The sequence below is a fragment of the Equus przewalskii genome, chromosome 17, assembly GCF_037783145.1.
Source record: "Equus przewalskii isolate Varuska chromosome 17, EquPr2, whole genome shotgun sequence".
Classification (NCBI taxonomy): domain Eukaryota; kingdom Metazoa; phylum Chordata; class Mammalia; order Perissodactyla; family Equidae; genus Equus; species Equus przewalskii.
Genome location: NC_091847.1, coordinates 56,337,696 through 56,354,985, shown reverse-complemented (window position 1 = coordinate 56,354,985; position 17,290 = coordinate 56,337,696). Strand labels below are relative to the sequence as shown.

The window sequence follows — 17,290 nt, the reverse complement described above, 5'->3', positions numbered from 1 at the left end:
CTTTGTTTCTTTTTCAGATCCCCCAGGACCACCTTCGAATGCACGTGTCACTGATACTACCAAGAAATCTGCTTCTTTGGCATGGGGCAAGCCTCATTATGATGGTGGACTTGAAATCACTGGCTACGTCGTGGAGCATCAAAAAGTAGGAGATGAGGCCTGGATAAAAGATACAACAGGAACTGCCCTCAGAATCACTGAGTTTGTTGTCCCTGATCTTCAGACTAAAGAAAAATACAATTTTAGAATCAGTGCCATCAATGACGCAGGTGTTGGGGAGCCAGCAGTGATTCCAGATGTAGAAATTGTAGAACGAGAAATGGCTCCTGATTTCGAACTAGATGCTGAGCTTCGAAGAACACTTGTTGTTCGAGCAGGACTCAGTATTAGAATATTTGTGCCAATTAAAGGTCGTCCTGCTCCTGAAGTGACATGGACCAAAGATGACATCAACCTTAAAAACAGAGCTAACATTGAAAATACAGAATCATTTACTCTTCTGATTATCCCAGAATGTAACAGATATGACACTGGTAAATTTGTGATGACCATCGAAAACCCTGCTGGGAAGAAAAGTGGCTTCGTTAACGTCAGAGTCTTGGATACACCAGGACCAGTCCTTAACCTGAAGCCTACTGACATCACAAAGGACAGTGTCACCCTCCACTGGGACCTCCCTCTGATAGATGGGGGCTCACGTATAACAAACTATATTGTGGAGAAACGAGAAGCAACACGGAAATCTTACTCCACAGTCACCACTAAGTGCCATAAATGCACATATAAAGTTACCGGCTTGTCTGAAGGATGTGAATACTTCTTCAGAGTGATGGCAGAAAATGAATATGGAATCGGCGAGCCAACAGAAACAACAGAACCTGTAAAAGCCTCTGAAGCACCATCACCACCAGACAGTCTTAACATTATGGACATAACTAAGAGCACAGTGAGCCTGGCGTGGCCTAAACCAAAACATGATGGTGGCAGTAGGATCACTGGCTACGTGATTGAAGCCCAGAGAAAAGGCTCTGACCAGTGGACCCACATCACAACCGTGAAGGGATTGGAATGTGTCGTGAGGAATCTAACTGAAGGGGAAGAATATACCTTCCAAGTGATGGCAGTGAACAGCGCAGGGAGAAGTGCCCCTAGAGAAAGCAGACCTGTCATTGTCAAGGAGCAGACAATGCTTCCAGAACTGGACCTCCGTGGCATTTATCAGAAATTAGTCATTGCCAAAGCTGGTGACAACATCAAAGTTGAAATTCCAGTGCTTGGTCGACCAAAGCCCACAGTTACGTGGAAAAAAGGAGACCAAATACTTAAACAGACACAGAGAGTTAATTTTGAAAACACAGCAACCTCAACCATCTTAAATATCAACGAGTGTGTGAGAAGTGACAGCGGGCCCTATCCTTTAACAGCAAAGAACATTGTAGGAGAGGTTGGTGATGTCATCACCATTCAAGTCCATGATATCCCAGGGCCACCTACTGGACCAATCAAATTCGATGAAGTTTCATCTGATTTTGTAACCTTCTCTTGGGACCCACCTGAGAATGACGGAGGTGTACCAATAAGCAACTATGTAGTAGAAATGCGACAGACTGACAGTACTACATGGGTCGAGTTAGCAACCACCGTTATACGCACTACCTATAAAGCCACTCGTCTTACTACCGGAATGGAGTATCAATTCCGGGTTAAAGCTCAAAACAGATACGGAGTTGGACCAGGCATCACATCAGCATCTATAGTTGCTAATTATCCGTTTAAGGTTCCTGGGCCTCCAGGTACCCCTCAGGTAACTGCAGTTACCAAAGATTCAATAACAATTAGCTGGCATGAGCCTCTTTCTGATGGTGGAAGCCCCATTTTAGGATATCACATTGAAAGAAAAGAACGAAATGGTATTCTCTGGGAGACTGTGAGCAAAGCATTAGTACCAGGCAACATTTTCAAATCAAGTGGACTTACAGATGGTATTGCTTATGAATTCCGAGTGATTGCAGAAAACATGGCAGGCAAAAGCAAGCCAAGCAAGCCATCTGAACCTGCATTTGCTTTGGATCCCATTGACCCACCTGGGAAACCAGTTCCTCTAAATATTACTAGACACACAGTGACACTTAAATGGGCTAAGCCTGAATATACTGGAGGCTTTAAAATTACCAGTTATATAGTTGAAAAGAGAGATCTTCCTAACGGACGGTGGCTAAAGGCCAACTTCAGCAACATTTTGGAGAACGAATTTACAGTCAGTGGCCTAACAGAAGATGCTGCATATGAATTCCGTGTGATTGCCAAAAATGCTGCTGGGGCTATTAGTCCACCATCTGAGCCATCAGATGCTATCACATGCAGGGATGACATTGAAGCACCAAGGATAATGGTGGACGTTAAATTTAAGGACACAGTTATATTAAAAGCAGGCGAAGCATTTAAGCTGGAAGCTGATGTTTCAGGTCGCCCACCTCCAACAATGACATGGACCAAAGATGGAAAAGAGCTTGAAGGCACAGCAAAATTAGAAATTAAAATTGCAGATTTCTCTACTAATCTGGTAAACAAGGATTCATCAAGAAGGGATGGTGGTGCCTATACCCTTACTGCGACTAATCCTGGTGGTTTTGCTAAACATATTTTCAATGTCAAAGTTCTTGATAGACCAGGCCCACCTGAAGGACCTTTAGCTGTATCTGAAGTAACGTCAGAAAAATGTGTGTTGTCATGGTTGCCTCCACTAGATGATGGAGGTGCCAAAATTGAGCATTATGTAGTTCAGAAACGTGAAACTAGCAGATTGGCATGGACAAATGTAGCCTCAGAAGTTCAAGTAACAAAACTAAAGGTCACTAAACTCTTGAAAGGCAATGAATACATATTCCGTGTCATGGCTGTAAATAAATATGGAGTTGGAGAGCCACTGGAATCAGAGCCTGTGCTTGCAGTAGATCCTTTTGGACGCCCTGATCCACCCAAAAACCCTGAAGTTACAGCTATTACTAAAGATTCAATGGTTGTCTGCTGGGGACATCCTGACTCTGATGGCGGAAGTGAAATCATCAATTATATCGTGGAACGGCGTGATAAGGCCGGGCAACGCTGGGTGAAATGCAACAAAAGAACTCTTACCGATTTAAGATATAAAGTGTCTGGACTGACAGAGGGACATGAATATGAGTTCAGGATTATGGCTGAAAACGCTGCTGGAATTAGTGCACCAAGTCCTACCAGTCCGTTTTATAAAGCTTGTGATACTGTGTATAAACCTGGCCCACCAGGTAACCCACGTGTTCTGGATACAAGCAGATCATCCATTTCAATTGCTTGGAATAAACCTATCTATGATGGTGGCTCCGAAATCACTGGGTACATGGTCGAGATTGCCCTGCCAGAGGAAGATGAATGGAAGATTGTCACTCCACCAGCTGGGCTCAAGGCAACTTCTTACACCATCACCAACCTCACAGAGAATCAGGAATATAAAATCCGCATCTATGCCATGAATTCTGAAGGAATTGGGGAACCTGCACTTGTTCCTGGAACTCCCAAGGCTGAAGAGAGGATGCTGCCTCCAGAGATTGAACTGGATGCTGACCTGCGCAAAGTTGTTACTATAAGAGCTTGCTGTACCCTGAGACTTTTTGTTCCAATCAAAGGAAGGCCTGCACCTGAGGTGAAGTGGACCCGGGAACATGGAGAATCTTTAGATAAAGCTAGCATTGAATCCACCAGCTCTTATACGCTGCTTATTGTTGGAAATGTAAACAGATTCGACAGTGGCAAATATATCCTAACTGTAGAAAACAGCTCAGGCAGCAAGTCGGCATTTGTCAATGTCAGGGTACTAGATACACCAGGCCCTCCACAGGATCTCAAGGTAAAGGAGGTCACTAAAACATCTGTCACATTGACATGGGAGCCTCCTCTCCTTGACGGAGGTTCAAAAATAAAGAACTATATTGTTGAAAAGCGGGAATCAACAAGAAAGGCATATTCAACTGTTGCAACAAATTGCCACAAGACTTCCTGGAAGGTAGACCAGCTTCAAGAAGGCTGCAGTTACTATTTCAGGGTTCTCGCTGAAAATGAATATGGCATCGGGCTGCCTGCTGAAACCGCAGAATCTGTGAAAGCATCAGAACGACCTCTTCCTCCAGGAAAAATAACTTTGGTGGATGTCACAAGAAACAGCGTGTCACTCTCATGGGAGAAACCAGAGCATGACGGAGGCAGTCGAATTCTAGGTTACATTGTAGAGATGCAGAGCAAAGGCAGTGACAAATGGGTCACATGTGCCACAGTCAAAGTCACCGAAGCCACTATAACTGGATTAATTCAGGGTGAAGAATACTCTTTCCGTGTTTCAGCTCAGAATGAAAAGGGCATCAGTGATCCTAGACAACTGAGTGTGCCAGTAATTGCCAAGGATCTTGTCATTCCACCAGCCTTCAAACTCCTTTTCAATACTTTCACTGTACTGGCAGGTGAAGACCTAAAAGTTGATGTTCCATTCATTGGACGCCCTACGCCAGCTGTAACATGGCATAAAGATGATGTGCCACTGAAACAGACAACTAGAGTAAACGCAGAGAGCACAGAAAATAATTCACTACTGACAATAAAGGAAGCCTGCCGAGAAGATGTTGGACATTACACAGTTAAACTGACTAACTCAGCTGGTGAAGCCACTGAAACCCTTAACATTATTGTTCTTGACAAACCAGGGCCTCCAACTGGACCAGTTAAAATGGATGAAGTGACAGCTGATAGTATTACTCTTTCCTGGGGCCCACCTAAGTATGATGGGGGAAGTTCTATCAATAATTACATTGTAGAAAAACGAGACACTTCCACAACTGTCTGGCAAATTGTGTCAGCTACTGTTGCAAGGACAACGATAAAGGCTTCCAGATTAAAGACTGGATGTGAATATCAGTTTAGGATTGCAGCTGAAAACAGATATGGAAAGAGTACCTACCTCACTTCAGAGCCTATTGTAGCCCAGTATCCATTCAAAGTTCCTGGTCCTCCTGGGACACCATTCGTAACCCTCTCCTCCAAGGACAGCATGGAAGTACAGTGGAATGAGCCAGTCAGTGATGGAGGCAGCAAAGTCATTGGCTATCATCTAGAACGCAAGGAAAGAAATAGCATCCTCTGGGTTAAGTTGAATAAAACACCTATTCCTCACACCAGATTTAAAACAACTGGCCTCGATGAAGGCATTGAATATGAATTTAGAGTCTCCGCAGAAAATATCGTGGGCATCGGCAAGCCAAGTAAAGTGTCAGAATGCTATGTAGCGCGTGACCCATGTGATCCACCAGGGCGGCCAGAGGCAATCATGGTCACACGGAATTCTGTGACTCTTCAGTGGAAGAAACCCACTTATGATGGTGGAAGCAAGATCACTGGTTATGTTGTTGAAAAGAAAGAATTGCCTGACGGCCGTTGGATGAAAGCCAGTTTTACAAATGTTATTGACACTCAATTTGAAGTAACTGGCCTAGTTGAAGATCATAGATATGAGTTCCGGGTTATAGCTCGAAATGCTGCAGGAGTGTTTAGTGAGCCTTCAGAAAGCACAGGAGCAATAACAGCAAGAGACGAGGTAGATCCACCACGAATAAGTATGGATCCAAAATATAAAGACACAATTGTGGTTCATGCTGGTGAGTTATTCAGGATTGATGCAGATATTTATGGCAAACCAATACCAACCATTCAATGGATAAAAGGTGATCAGGAGCTTTCAAATACAGCTCGATTAGAAATAAAGAGCACTGACTTTGCCACCAGTCTCAGTGTAAAGGATGCAGTACGCATCGACAGTGGAAATTACATATTGAAGGCCAAAAATGTTGCAGGAGAGAGATCAGTTACCGTAAATGTTAAAGTTCTTGATAGACCAGGGCCACCTGAAGGACCTGTTGTCATATCAGGAGTTACTGCAGAAAAATGCACTCTAGCTTGGAAACCCCCACTACAGGACGGTGGGAGTGACATCATAAATTATATTGTGGAAAGAAGAGAAACCAGCCGCTTAGTTTGGACTGTGGTTGATGCCAATGTGCAAACTCTCAGCTGCAAGGTTACTAAGCTTCTGGAAGGCAATGAATATACTTTCCGTATAATGGCTGTAAACAAATATGGTGTTGGCGAACCTCTTGAATCTGAGCCAGTAATGGCCAAGAATCCATTTGTAGTGCCAGATGCACCAAAGGCTCCAGAAATCACCACAGTGACCAAGGACTCAATGATTGTTGTATGGGAAAGGCCAGCATCTGACGGTGGCAGTGAAATACTTGGATATGTTCTTGAAAAACGGGATAAGGAGGGCGTTCGATGGACAAGATGCCACAAACGTCTGATTGGGGAATTGCGCTTGAGAGTAACTGGACTCTTAGAAAATCACAATTATGAATTCAGAGTCTCAGCCGAGAACGCCGCTGGACTTAGTGAACCAAGCCCACCTTCCGCTTACCAAAAGGCTTGTGATCCTATTTATAAACCAGGACCTCCAAACAATCCCAAAGTCATAGATATTACCAGGTCTTCTGTCTTCCTTTCTTGGAGCAAACCAATATATGACGGTGGCTGTGAAATCCAAGGATACATTGTTGAAAAATGTGATGTGAGTGTTGGCGAATGGACAATGTGCACTCCACCAACTGGAATCAATAAAACAAATATAGAAGTAGAGAAGCTGTTGGAAAAGCATGAATACAACTTCCGTATCTGTGCTGTTAATAAAGCTGGAGTTGGAGAACATGCTGATGTCCCTGGACCTGTTATAGTTGAAGAAAAACTGGAAGCCCCAGACATTGATCTTGACCTAGAACTAAGGAAAATTATAAATATAAGGGCAGGTGGCTCTTTAAGGTTATTTGTTCCTATTAAAGGTCGTCCTACACCAGAAGTTAAATGGGGGAAGATGGATGGTGAAATCCGAGATGCAGCTATAATTGATGTCACTAGCAGTTTCACCTCTCTTGTTCTGGACAATGTCAACCGATATGATAGTGGAAAGTACACTCTCACATTAGAAAACAGCAGTGGAACAAAGTCTGCCTTTGTTACCGTGAGGGTCCTGGACACACCAAGTCCACCTGTTAACCTGAAAGTCACAGAAATCACTAAAGACTCGGTTTCAATTACGTGGGAACCACCTTTGTTGGATGGGGGATCCAAAATAAAAAATTACATTGTTGAGAAACGTGAAGCCACAAGAAAATCGTATGCTGCAGTTGTAACAAATTGCCATAAGAATTCTTGGAAAATCGACCAACTCCAAGAAGGTTGCAGTTATTACTTTAGAGTCACAGCTGAGAACGAGTTTGGTATTGGCCTTCCCGCCCACACTGCTGATCCAGTTAAGGTTGCAGAAGTCCCACAACCTCCAGGAAAAATAACTGTGGATGATGTCACCAGAAATAGTGTCTCCTTGAGTTGGACAAAGCCTGAACATGATGGTGGAAGTAAAATCATTCAGTATATTGTGGAAATGCAAGCTAAGCACAGTGAGAAATGGTCAGAGTGTGCTCGTGTCAAGTCCCTCGAAGCAGTAATTACCAACCTAACTCAGGGAGAAGAATATCTTTTTAGAGTTGTTGCTGTAAATGAAAAGGGGAGAAGTGATCCTAGGTCCCTTGCAGTTCCAATAGTTGCCAAAGATCTGGTCATTGAGCCAGATGTAAGACCTGCATTCCACAGTTATAGTGTACAGGTTGGCCAGGATTTGAAAATAGAAGTGCCAATTTCTGGACGTCCTAAGCCAACCGTTACCTGGACTAAGGACGATCTTCCTCTGAAGCAGACTACAAGAATCAATGTTACTGATTCACTTGACCTTACTGTACTCAGTATTAAAGAAACTCATAAGGATGATGGTGGACATTATGGAATCACGGTTGCTAATGTTGTTGGTCAGAAAACAGCATCTATTGAAATTATAACTCTAGATAAACCTGATCCTCCAAAAGGACCTGTTAAATTCGATGAAGTCAGCTCTGAAAGTATTACATTATCTTGGAACCCTCCGCTATATACAGGGGGCTGCCAGATCACCAACTATATTGTTCAGAAAAGAGATACAACCACCACAGTATGGGATACTGTTTCTGCTACTGTTGCCAGAACTACACTCAAAGTGACCAAACTGAAAACTGGTACAGAATACCAATTCAGAATATTCGCTGAAAACAGATATGGACAAAGCTTTGCCTTGGAGTCTGATCCAATTGTAGCTCAATATCCCTACAAAGAACCAGGGCCTCCAGGCACACCATTTGTCACAACCACTTCCAAAGACTCCATGGTTGTACAGTGGCATGAACCAATCAATAATGGTGGAAGCCCAGTCATAGGTTACCACCTTGAGAAAAAGGAAAGAAATAGTATTTTGTGGACAAAAGTCAACAAATCTATTATTCATGACACCCAGTTTAAAGCAGTCAATCTTGAAGAAGGCATTGAATATGAATTCAGAGTTTATGCTGAAAATATTGTTGGTGTAGGCAAAGTAAGCAAGAATTCCGAATGCTATGTAGCCAGAGATCCCTGTGACCCACCAGGAACCCCAGAAGCAATAATGGTTAAAAGAAATGAAATCACTTTACAATGGACCAAACCTGCATATGATGGTGGAAGTATGATCACGGGTTACATTGTAGAGAAACGTGATTTGCCTGAGGGTCGTTGGATGAAAGCTAGCTTCACAAATGTCATTGAAACTCAATTTACTGTGTCAGGTCTTACTGAAGATCAAAGATATGAATTCAGAGTTATTGCAAAGAATGCAGCTGGTACAATAAGTAAACCCTCCGACAGTACTGGACCAATAACTGCCAAGGATGAGGTTGAACTTCCAAGAATTTCAATGGATCCAAAATTCAGAGACACAATTGTGGTAAATGCTGGAGAAACATTCAGGCTTGAGGCTGATGTTCATGGAAAGCCCCTACCTACCATTGAGTGGTTAAGAGGAGATAAGGAAATTGAAGAATCTGCTAGGTGTGAAATAAAGAACACAGATTTCAAAGCTTTACTTATCGTAAAGGATGCCATTAGAATTGATGGTGGACAGTATATTTTAAGAGCTTCCAATGTTGCAGGTTCTAAGTCATTCCCAGTAAATGTCAAAGTATTAGATAGACCAGGACCTCCAGAAGGGCCAGTCCAGGTTACCGGAGTCACTTCTGAAAAATGCAATTTAACATGGTCTCCACCACTTCAAGATGGTGGCAGTGACATTTCTCACTATGTTGTTGAAAAGAGAGAAACGAGTCGACTTGCCTGGACTGTTGTTGCTTCAGAAGTTGTGACCAACTCCCTGAAAATTACCAAACTCTTAGAAGGGAATGAATATATTTTCCGTATAATGGCTGTCAACAAATATGGGGTTGGAGAGCCTTTGGAATCTGCACCAGTACTAATGAAAAATCCATTTGTGCTTCCTGGACCACCAAAAAGCTTGGAAGTCACAAACACTGCCAAGGACTCCATGACTGTCTGTTGGAACCGTCCAGATAGTGATGGTGGAAGTGAGATTATTGGTTACATTGTAGAGAAAAGAGACAGAAGTGGCATTAGGTGGATAAAATGTAATAAACGCCGCATTACAGATTTGCGCCTAAGAGTAACAGGATTAACAGAAGATCATGAGTACGAATTCAGAGTCTCTGCAGAAAATGCTGCTGGAGTTGGAGAACCGAGTCCAGCTACAGTTTATTATAAGGCTTGCGATCCTGTGTTCAAACCTGGCCCACCCATCAATGCACATGTTGTAGACACCACTAAAAATTCAATTACACTTACCTGGGGTAAACCCATCTATGATGGTGGCAGTGAGATCCTGGGATATGTAGTAGAAATATGTAAAGCAGATGAAGAAGAATGGCAAATAGTTACTCCACAGACTGGCCTGAAAGCCACTCGATTTGAAATTTCAAAACTCACTGAACACCAAGAGTACAAAATACGAGTCTGTGCCCTCAATAAAGTTGGTTTAGGTGAGGCTACGTCAGTTCCTGGTACTGTGAAACCAGAAGATAAACTCGAAGCACCTGAACTGGACCTTGACTCTGAATTAAGGAAAGGAATTGTTGTAAGAGCTGGTGGATCTGCCAGAATTCACATTCCATTCAAAGGTCGTCCAACACCTGACATCACTTGGTCTCGAGAGGAAGGTGAATTCACAGACAAGGTCCAAATTGAAAAGGGAGTAAACTATACCCAACTATCAATAGATAACTGTGATAGAAATGATGCTGGAAAATACATTCTCAAGCTGGAAAATAGCAGTGGATCTAAATCTGCTTTTGTAACTGTGAAAGTTCTTGACACTCCAGGACCACCACAGAATTTGGCAGTCAAAGAAGTGAAAAAAGATTCTGTCATTCTTGTATGGGAACCACCCATGATTGATGGGGGCGCAAAGGTCAAGAACTATGTTATTGACAAACGTGAGTCAACCAGAAAAGCATATGCTAATGTGAGTAATAAATGCAGCAAAACAAGCCTTAAAGTTGAGAATCTTACAGAAGGGGCCATTTATTACTTTAGAGTTATGGCTGAAAATGAATTTGGAGTTGGCGTTCCAGTGGAAACTGTTGATGCTGTGAAAGCTGCTGAACCTCCTTCCCCACCAGGAAAGGTTACACTCACTGATGTGTCCCAGACCAGTGCATCGCTTATGTGGGAGAAACCTGAACATGATGGTGGGAGCAGAATCCTGGGGTATGTTGTTGAAATGCAGCCCAAAGGAACTGAAAAATGGAGTGTTGTGGCTGAATCCAAAGTCTGTAATGCAGTTATTACTGGTTTGAGTTCTGGACAAGAATATCACTTCCGTGTCAAGGCTTATAATGAGAAAGGAAGAAGCGATCCAAGAGTGCTTGGTGTTCCTGTCATAGCCAAGGACTTGACCATACCGCCTAGTTTCAAGTTACCATTTAACACATATAGTGTCCAAGCTGGAGAAGATCTTAAAATTGAAATTCCAGTTATTGGCCGACCAAGACCTGAAATTTCATGGGTCAAAGATGGTGAGCCTCTTAAACAGACAACAAGAGTAAATGTTGAGGAAACAGCTAATTCAACTATTTTGCACATTAAAGAAACTAACAAAGATGATTTTGGAAAGTATACCATAACAGCAACAAATATTGCCGGTACAGCAACAGAAAATCTCAGCATTATTGTTTTGGAAAAGCCTGGACCTCCAGTTGGACCAGTTCGGTTTGATGAAGTTAGTGCAGACTTTGTGGTCATATCTTGGGAACCTCCAGCCTATACTGGTGGGTGCCAAATAAGCAACTACATTGTAGAGAAGCGAGATACAACCACCACCACTTGGCAAACGGTATCAGCAACAGTTGCAAGAACAACAATTAAAATAGCCAAACTGAAAACAGGCACTGAGTACCAGTTTAGAATTTTTGCAGAAAACAGGTATGGAAAAAGTACCCACCTGGATTCTAAACCAGTTATTGTACAATATCCATTTAAAGAACCTGGACCACCTGGAACTCCTTTTGTGACATCAGTCTCAAAAGATCAAATGCTTGTGCAATGGCATGAGCCAGTTAATGACGGAGGTAGTAAAGTTATTGGCTACCATCTTGAACAGAAAGAAAAGAACAGCATTTTATGGATCAAATTAAATAAGACTCCCATTCCAGACACCAAATTCAAAACAACTGGCCTTGATGAAGGCATTGAGTATGAGTTCAGAGTTTCTGCTGAAAATATTGTTGGCATCGGCAAGCCTAGCAAAGTGTCAGAATGCTTTGTTGCCCGTGATCCATGTGACCCACCTGGTCGCCCTGAAGCCATTGTTATTACAAGAAACAATGTCACACTGAAATGGAAGAAACCTGCCTATGATGGTGGCAGCAAAATAACAGGTTATATTGTAGAAAAGAAAGACCTACCTGATGGCCGTTGGATGAAAGCCAGCTTTACCAATGTATTAGAAACTGAATTTACAGTGAGTGGACTTGTAGAAGACCAAAGATACGAATTTAGAGTAATTGCAAGAAATGCAGCAGGCAACTTTAGTGAACCATCTGAAAGCACTGGTGCCATTACTGCAAGAGATGAAATTGATGCACCAAATGCCTCACTGGATCCAAAATATAAAGATGTTATCGTTGTTCATGCAGGAGAGACTTTTGTCCTGGAAGCTGATATCCGCGGCAAACCCATACCTGATATTGTTTGGTTAAAAGACGGAAAAGAGCTTGAAGAAACAGCTGCTAGGATGGAAATTAAGTCTACTATTCAGAAAACAACTCTTGTTGTCAAAGACTGTATACGTACTGATGGAGGACAATATATTCTGAAACTCAGCAATGTTGGTGGTACAAAGTCTATACCAATCACTGTAAAGGTACTTGACAGGCCAGGGCCTCCTGAAGGGCCTCTGAAAGTTTCTGGGGTTACTGCTGAAAAATGTTACTTGGCATGGAACCCACCTTTGCAAGATGGTGGTGCTAATATTTCACATTACATCATTGAAAAGAGAGAGACAAGCAGACTCTCATGGACCCAGGTTTCAACTGAGGTACAGGCCCTTAACTACAAAGTCACTAAACTTCTTCCTGGAAATGAGTACATTTTCCGTGTCATGGCTGTGAATAAATATGGAGTTGGAGAGCCTTTGGAATCTGAACCTGTTATAGCTCGTAATCCTTATAAACCACCAGGTCCTCCTTCACCACCTGAAGTCTCAGCAATCACCAAAGATTCTATGGTAGTAACGTGGGCACGCCCAGTGGATGATGGAGGTGCTGAAATTGAGGGATACATTCTTGAAAAACGAGATAAGGAAGGCGTTAGATGGACCAAGTGCAACAAGAAAACACTAACAGATCTCCGATTCAGGGTAACTGGGCTTACCGAAGGTCATTCCTATGAATTCAGAGTTGCTGCTGAAAATGCAGCTGGTGTGGGTGAACCCAGCGAGCCATCTGTTTTCTACCGTGCATGTGATGCTTTGTATCCACCAGGTCCACCAAGTAATCCAAAAGTGACAGACACTTCCAGATCTTCTGTCTCCCTGGCATGGAATAAGCCAATTTATGATGGTGGTGCCCCTGTTAAGGGCTACGTTGTTGAAGTCAAAGAAGCCACTGCTGATGAATGGACGACTTCCACTCCACCAACAGGATTACAAGGAAAGCAGTTCACAGTGACCAACCTTAAAGAAAATACTGAATATAACTTCCGCATTTGTGCCATCAATTCTGAAGGTGTAGGTGAACCTGCAACTATACCTGGTTCAGTTGTTGCTAAAGACAGGTTAGAGCCACCAGAAATAGAACTTGATGCTGATCTCAGAAAGATGGTCATTCTGCGTGCAAGTGCTACTTTACGCTTATTTGTCACTATCAAAGGTCGACCAGAACCTGAAGTTAAATGGGAAAAAGCCGAAGGCATTCTCACTGAGAGGGCCCAGATTGAGGTGACCAGCTCATACACAATGTTGGTGATCGATAATGTTACCAGATTTGACAGCGGTCGATATAATCTGACACTAGAAAATAACAGTGGCTCTAAAACAGCTTTTGTTAACGTCAGAGTCCTTGACTCACCAAGTGCCCCCGTGAATTTGAGTGTAAAAGATGTGAAGAAAGACTCGGTGACATTGTCTTGGGAACCACCACTTATCGATGGTGGAGCCAAGGTTACAAACTACATTGTCGAAAAACGAGAAACTACAAGAAAAGCCTATGCTACTGTTACAAACAATTGCACTAAGACTACTTTTAAAATTGAAAATCTACAAGAAGGATGTTCTTACTACTTCCGAGTCTTGGCTTGCAATGAATACGGGATTGGTTTGCCAGCTGAAACAAGTGAACCCGTTAAAGCTTCTGAACCACCCCTCCCACCTGGAAGAGTAACTCTTGTTGATGTGACCAGTAACACAGCTACAATTAAGTGGGAGAAACCAGAAAGTGACGGTGGCAGCAAAATTACTGGTTATGTGGTTGAAATGCAGACTAAAGGGAGTGAAAAATGGAGCACTTGCACACAAGTTAAGACTCTAGAAGCAACTATATCTGGCCTAACTTCAGGAGAAGAGTATATCTTCAGGGTAGCTGCTGTTAATGAAAAAGGAAGAAGTGATCCAAGACAACTTGGAGTGCCAGTAATTGCAAGGGATATTGAAATAAAGCCTTCAGTTGAGCTTCCTTTCCATACTTTCAATGTAAAGGCTAGAGACCAACTTAAGATTGATGTTCCATATAAAGGAAGACCTCAAGCTACTGTAAGCTGGAAAAAAGATGGTCAGACTCTAAGAGAAACAACTAGAGTCAATGTTTCTTCTTCAAAGACTGTAACATCACTATCTATTAAGGAAGCCTCAAGAGAAGATGTTGGAACTTACGAATTATCTGTTTCAAACAGTGCTGGATCCATAACAGTTCCTATTACTGTAATTGTCCTTGACAGACCAGGACCTCCAGGACCTATACATATTGACGAGGTCAGTTGTGACAATATAACCATTTCTTGGAATCCTCCAGAATATGATGGTGGCTGCCAAATTAGCAATTACATCGTTGAAAAGAGAGAAACCACTTCTACAACTTGGCATGTAGTTTCACAAGCAGTTGCGAGAACATCTATTAAAATAGTTCGCCTGACAACAGGAAGTGAGTATCAGTTCCGTGTCTGTGCAGAAAACCGCTATGGAAAGAGCACCTACAGTGACTCTCCAGCTGTTGTTGCAGAGTATCCATTCAGCCCCCCAGGTCCTCCTGGTACTCCTAAAGTTGTGCATGCCACGAAATCTACCATGATTGTAACCTGGCAAGTGCCAGTTAATGATGGAGGAAGTCAAGTAATTGGCTATCACCTTGAGTATAAAGAAAGAAGCAGCATTCTTTGGTCAAAAGCAAATAAAATCCTCATTGCTGATACTCAAATGAAAGTCTCTGGCCTTGACGAAGGACTGATGTATGAGTATCGTGTATATGCTGAGAATATTGCTGGAATTGGTAAATGCAGCAAGTCTTGTGAACCAGTCCCTGCAAGAGATCCTTGTGACCCTCCTGGACAACCTGAAGTCACAAATATCACAAGAAAATCAGTGTCACTTAAATGGTCTAAGCCACATTATGACGGTGGAGCTAAGATCACAGGATACATTATTGAACGTAGAGAACTACCAGATGGCCGGTGGCTGAAGTGCAATTTTACTAATGTACAAGAAACATACTTTGAAGTAACTGAACTTACTGAAGATCAACGTTATGAATTCCGGGTTTTTGCAAAGAATGCTGCCGACTCTGTTAGTGAACCATCTGAATCCACTGGACCGATTACTGTTAAAGATGATGTTGAGGCTCCAAGAATTATGATGGATGTCAAGTTCCGAGATGTTATTGTTGTCAAAGCTGGAGAGGTTCTTAAGATAAATGCAGACATTGCAGGGCGACCTCTGCCAGTAATTTCCTGGGCCAAGGATGGTGTAGAAATTGAAGAAAGAGCAAGAACAGAAATTGTCTCAACGGACTATAATACTTTGTTAACAGTGAAAGACTGTGTTAGACGAGACACTGGGCAATACATACTAACACTGAAGAATGTTGCAGGAACTCGTTCTGTGGCAGTCAATTGCAAGGTACTTGATAAGCCTGGCCCACCAGCCGGACCACTTGAAATATATGGTCTCACTGCTGAGAAATGCTCTCTTTCCTGGGGACCGCCCCAAGAAAATGGTGGTGCAGATATTGACTATTACATTGTAGAAAAACGTGAAACAAGCCGCCTTGCATGGACAATATGTGAAGGAGAGTTAAGGACAACATCCTGTAAAGTAACCAAGTTACTCAAAGGCAATGAATACATCTTTAGAGTAACAGGTGTTAATAAATACGGTGTTGGTGAGCCCCTCGAGAGTGTGGCTGTAAAGGCACTAGATCCATTTACAGTTCCAAGTCCACCCACATCTTTGGAAATTACCTCTGTGACCAAAGATTCCATGACACTTTGCTGGTCAAGACCTGAGAGTGATGGAGGTAGTGAAATTTCTGGATATATAATAGAAAGGCGAGAGAAAAACAGCGTACGATGGGTGCGTGTAAACAAAAGACCAGTTTATGATCTGAGAGTGAAATCAACAGGACTTCGGGAAGGATGTGAATATGAGTATCAGGTTTATGCAGAAAATGCTGCTGGCCTAAGCCTTCCAAGCGAAGCCTCTCCCTTAATTCGGGCAGAAGATCCAGTGTTCTTACCATCTCCTCCAGCTAAACCCAAAATTGTGGACTCAGGCAAGACAAATATAACTATTAGCTGGGTTAAGCCCTTATTTGATGGTGGGGCCCCAGTAACCGGATACACTGTGGAATATAAAACGTCTGATGAAACTGACTGGAAAACTGCCATTCAGAACTTAAGAGGCACAGAATATACAATAAGTGGACTAACAACAGGAGCTGAATACGTTTTCAGAGTAAGATCCATCAATAAGGTCGGTGCTAGTGATCCCAGTGATAGCTCCGATCCCCAGATAGCAAAGGAAAGAGAAGAAGAACCTGTATTTGATCTTGACAGTGAGATGAAGAAGACCTTGATTGTCAAGGCCGGTGCCTCATTTACTGTGACTGTGCCTTTCCGAGGAAGACCAGTACCCAATGTCTCGTGGAGTAAGCCAGACACTGACCTCCGCACTAGAGCCTATATTGATTCCACAGACTCTCGTACATCACTTACTATTGAAAATGCCAACAGAAATGATTCTGGAAAATACACATTAACGATTCAGAATATTTTGAGTGCTGCTTCGCTCACCTTAGTTGTCAAGGTTTTAGATTCTCCTGGACCTCCGGCTAATATTTCTGTACACGATGTCACCAAAGAGTCTGCAGTGTTATCCTGGGATGTTCCTGAAAATGATGGTGGAGCACCAGTGAAGAATTACCACATAGAAAAACGTGAGGCCAGTAAGAAAGCATGGGTCTCTGTGACCAACAACTGTAACCGCCTCTCCTACAAAGTTACCAACTTACAAGAAGGGGCGATTTACTACTTCAGAGTCTCTGGACAAAACGAGTTTGGTGTTGGTGTACCAGCTGAAACAAAGGATGGAGTAAAAATAACAGGTATGTTTTAAGAACAAAGAAAATCTACATATCCATATTAATTTTCCTCATTCTAACTATTGTTGAATCTTAAATGCTTTTGGTCCACACGTCAAACAATTTATACTATAACATAAAATGAAATCTCTAACAGAGAAAGTTTTTTGCTGATAAAAAAATTTTAGAAA

The 17,290-nt window shown here is 42.5% G+C and overlaps 1 protein-coding gene and 1 long non-coding RNA gene across 2 annotated transcripts in view; one reads left to right on the top strand and one right to left on the bottom strand.

Annotated features, from left to right (window-relative positions):
* Window positions 1–17,290, bottom strand: part of LOC139076651 (uncharacterized) — a 52,741-nt gene that overhangs the window by 1,115 nt on the left and 34,336 nt on the right. Inside the window, exon 2 of the long non-coding RNA XR_011528457.1 lies at window positions 4,985–5,134. This is a non-coding gene — a long non-coding RNA (uncharacterized lncRNA). The remainder of the gene's footprint in view (window positions 1–4,984; window positions 5,135–17,290) is intronic.
* The window catches only part of TTN (titin), a 269,108-nt gene that overhangs the window by 219,526 nt on the left and 32,292 nt on the right, over window positions 1–17,290 (top strand). The window contains exon 314 of the mRNA XM_070580292.1: window positions 18–17,123. Within this exon, the coding sequence (XP_070436393.1) occupies window positions 18–17,123 (17,106 nt within the window). The remainder of the gene's footprint in view (window positions 1–17; window positions 17,124–17,290) is intronic.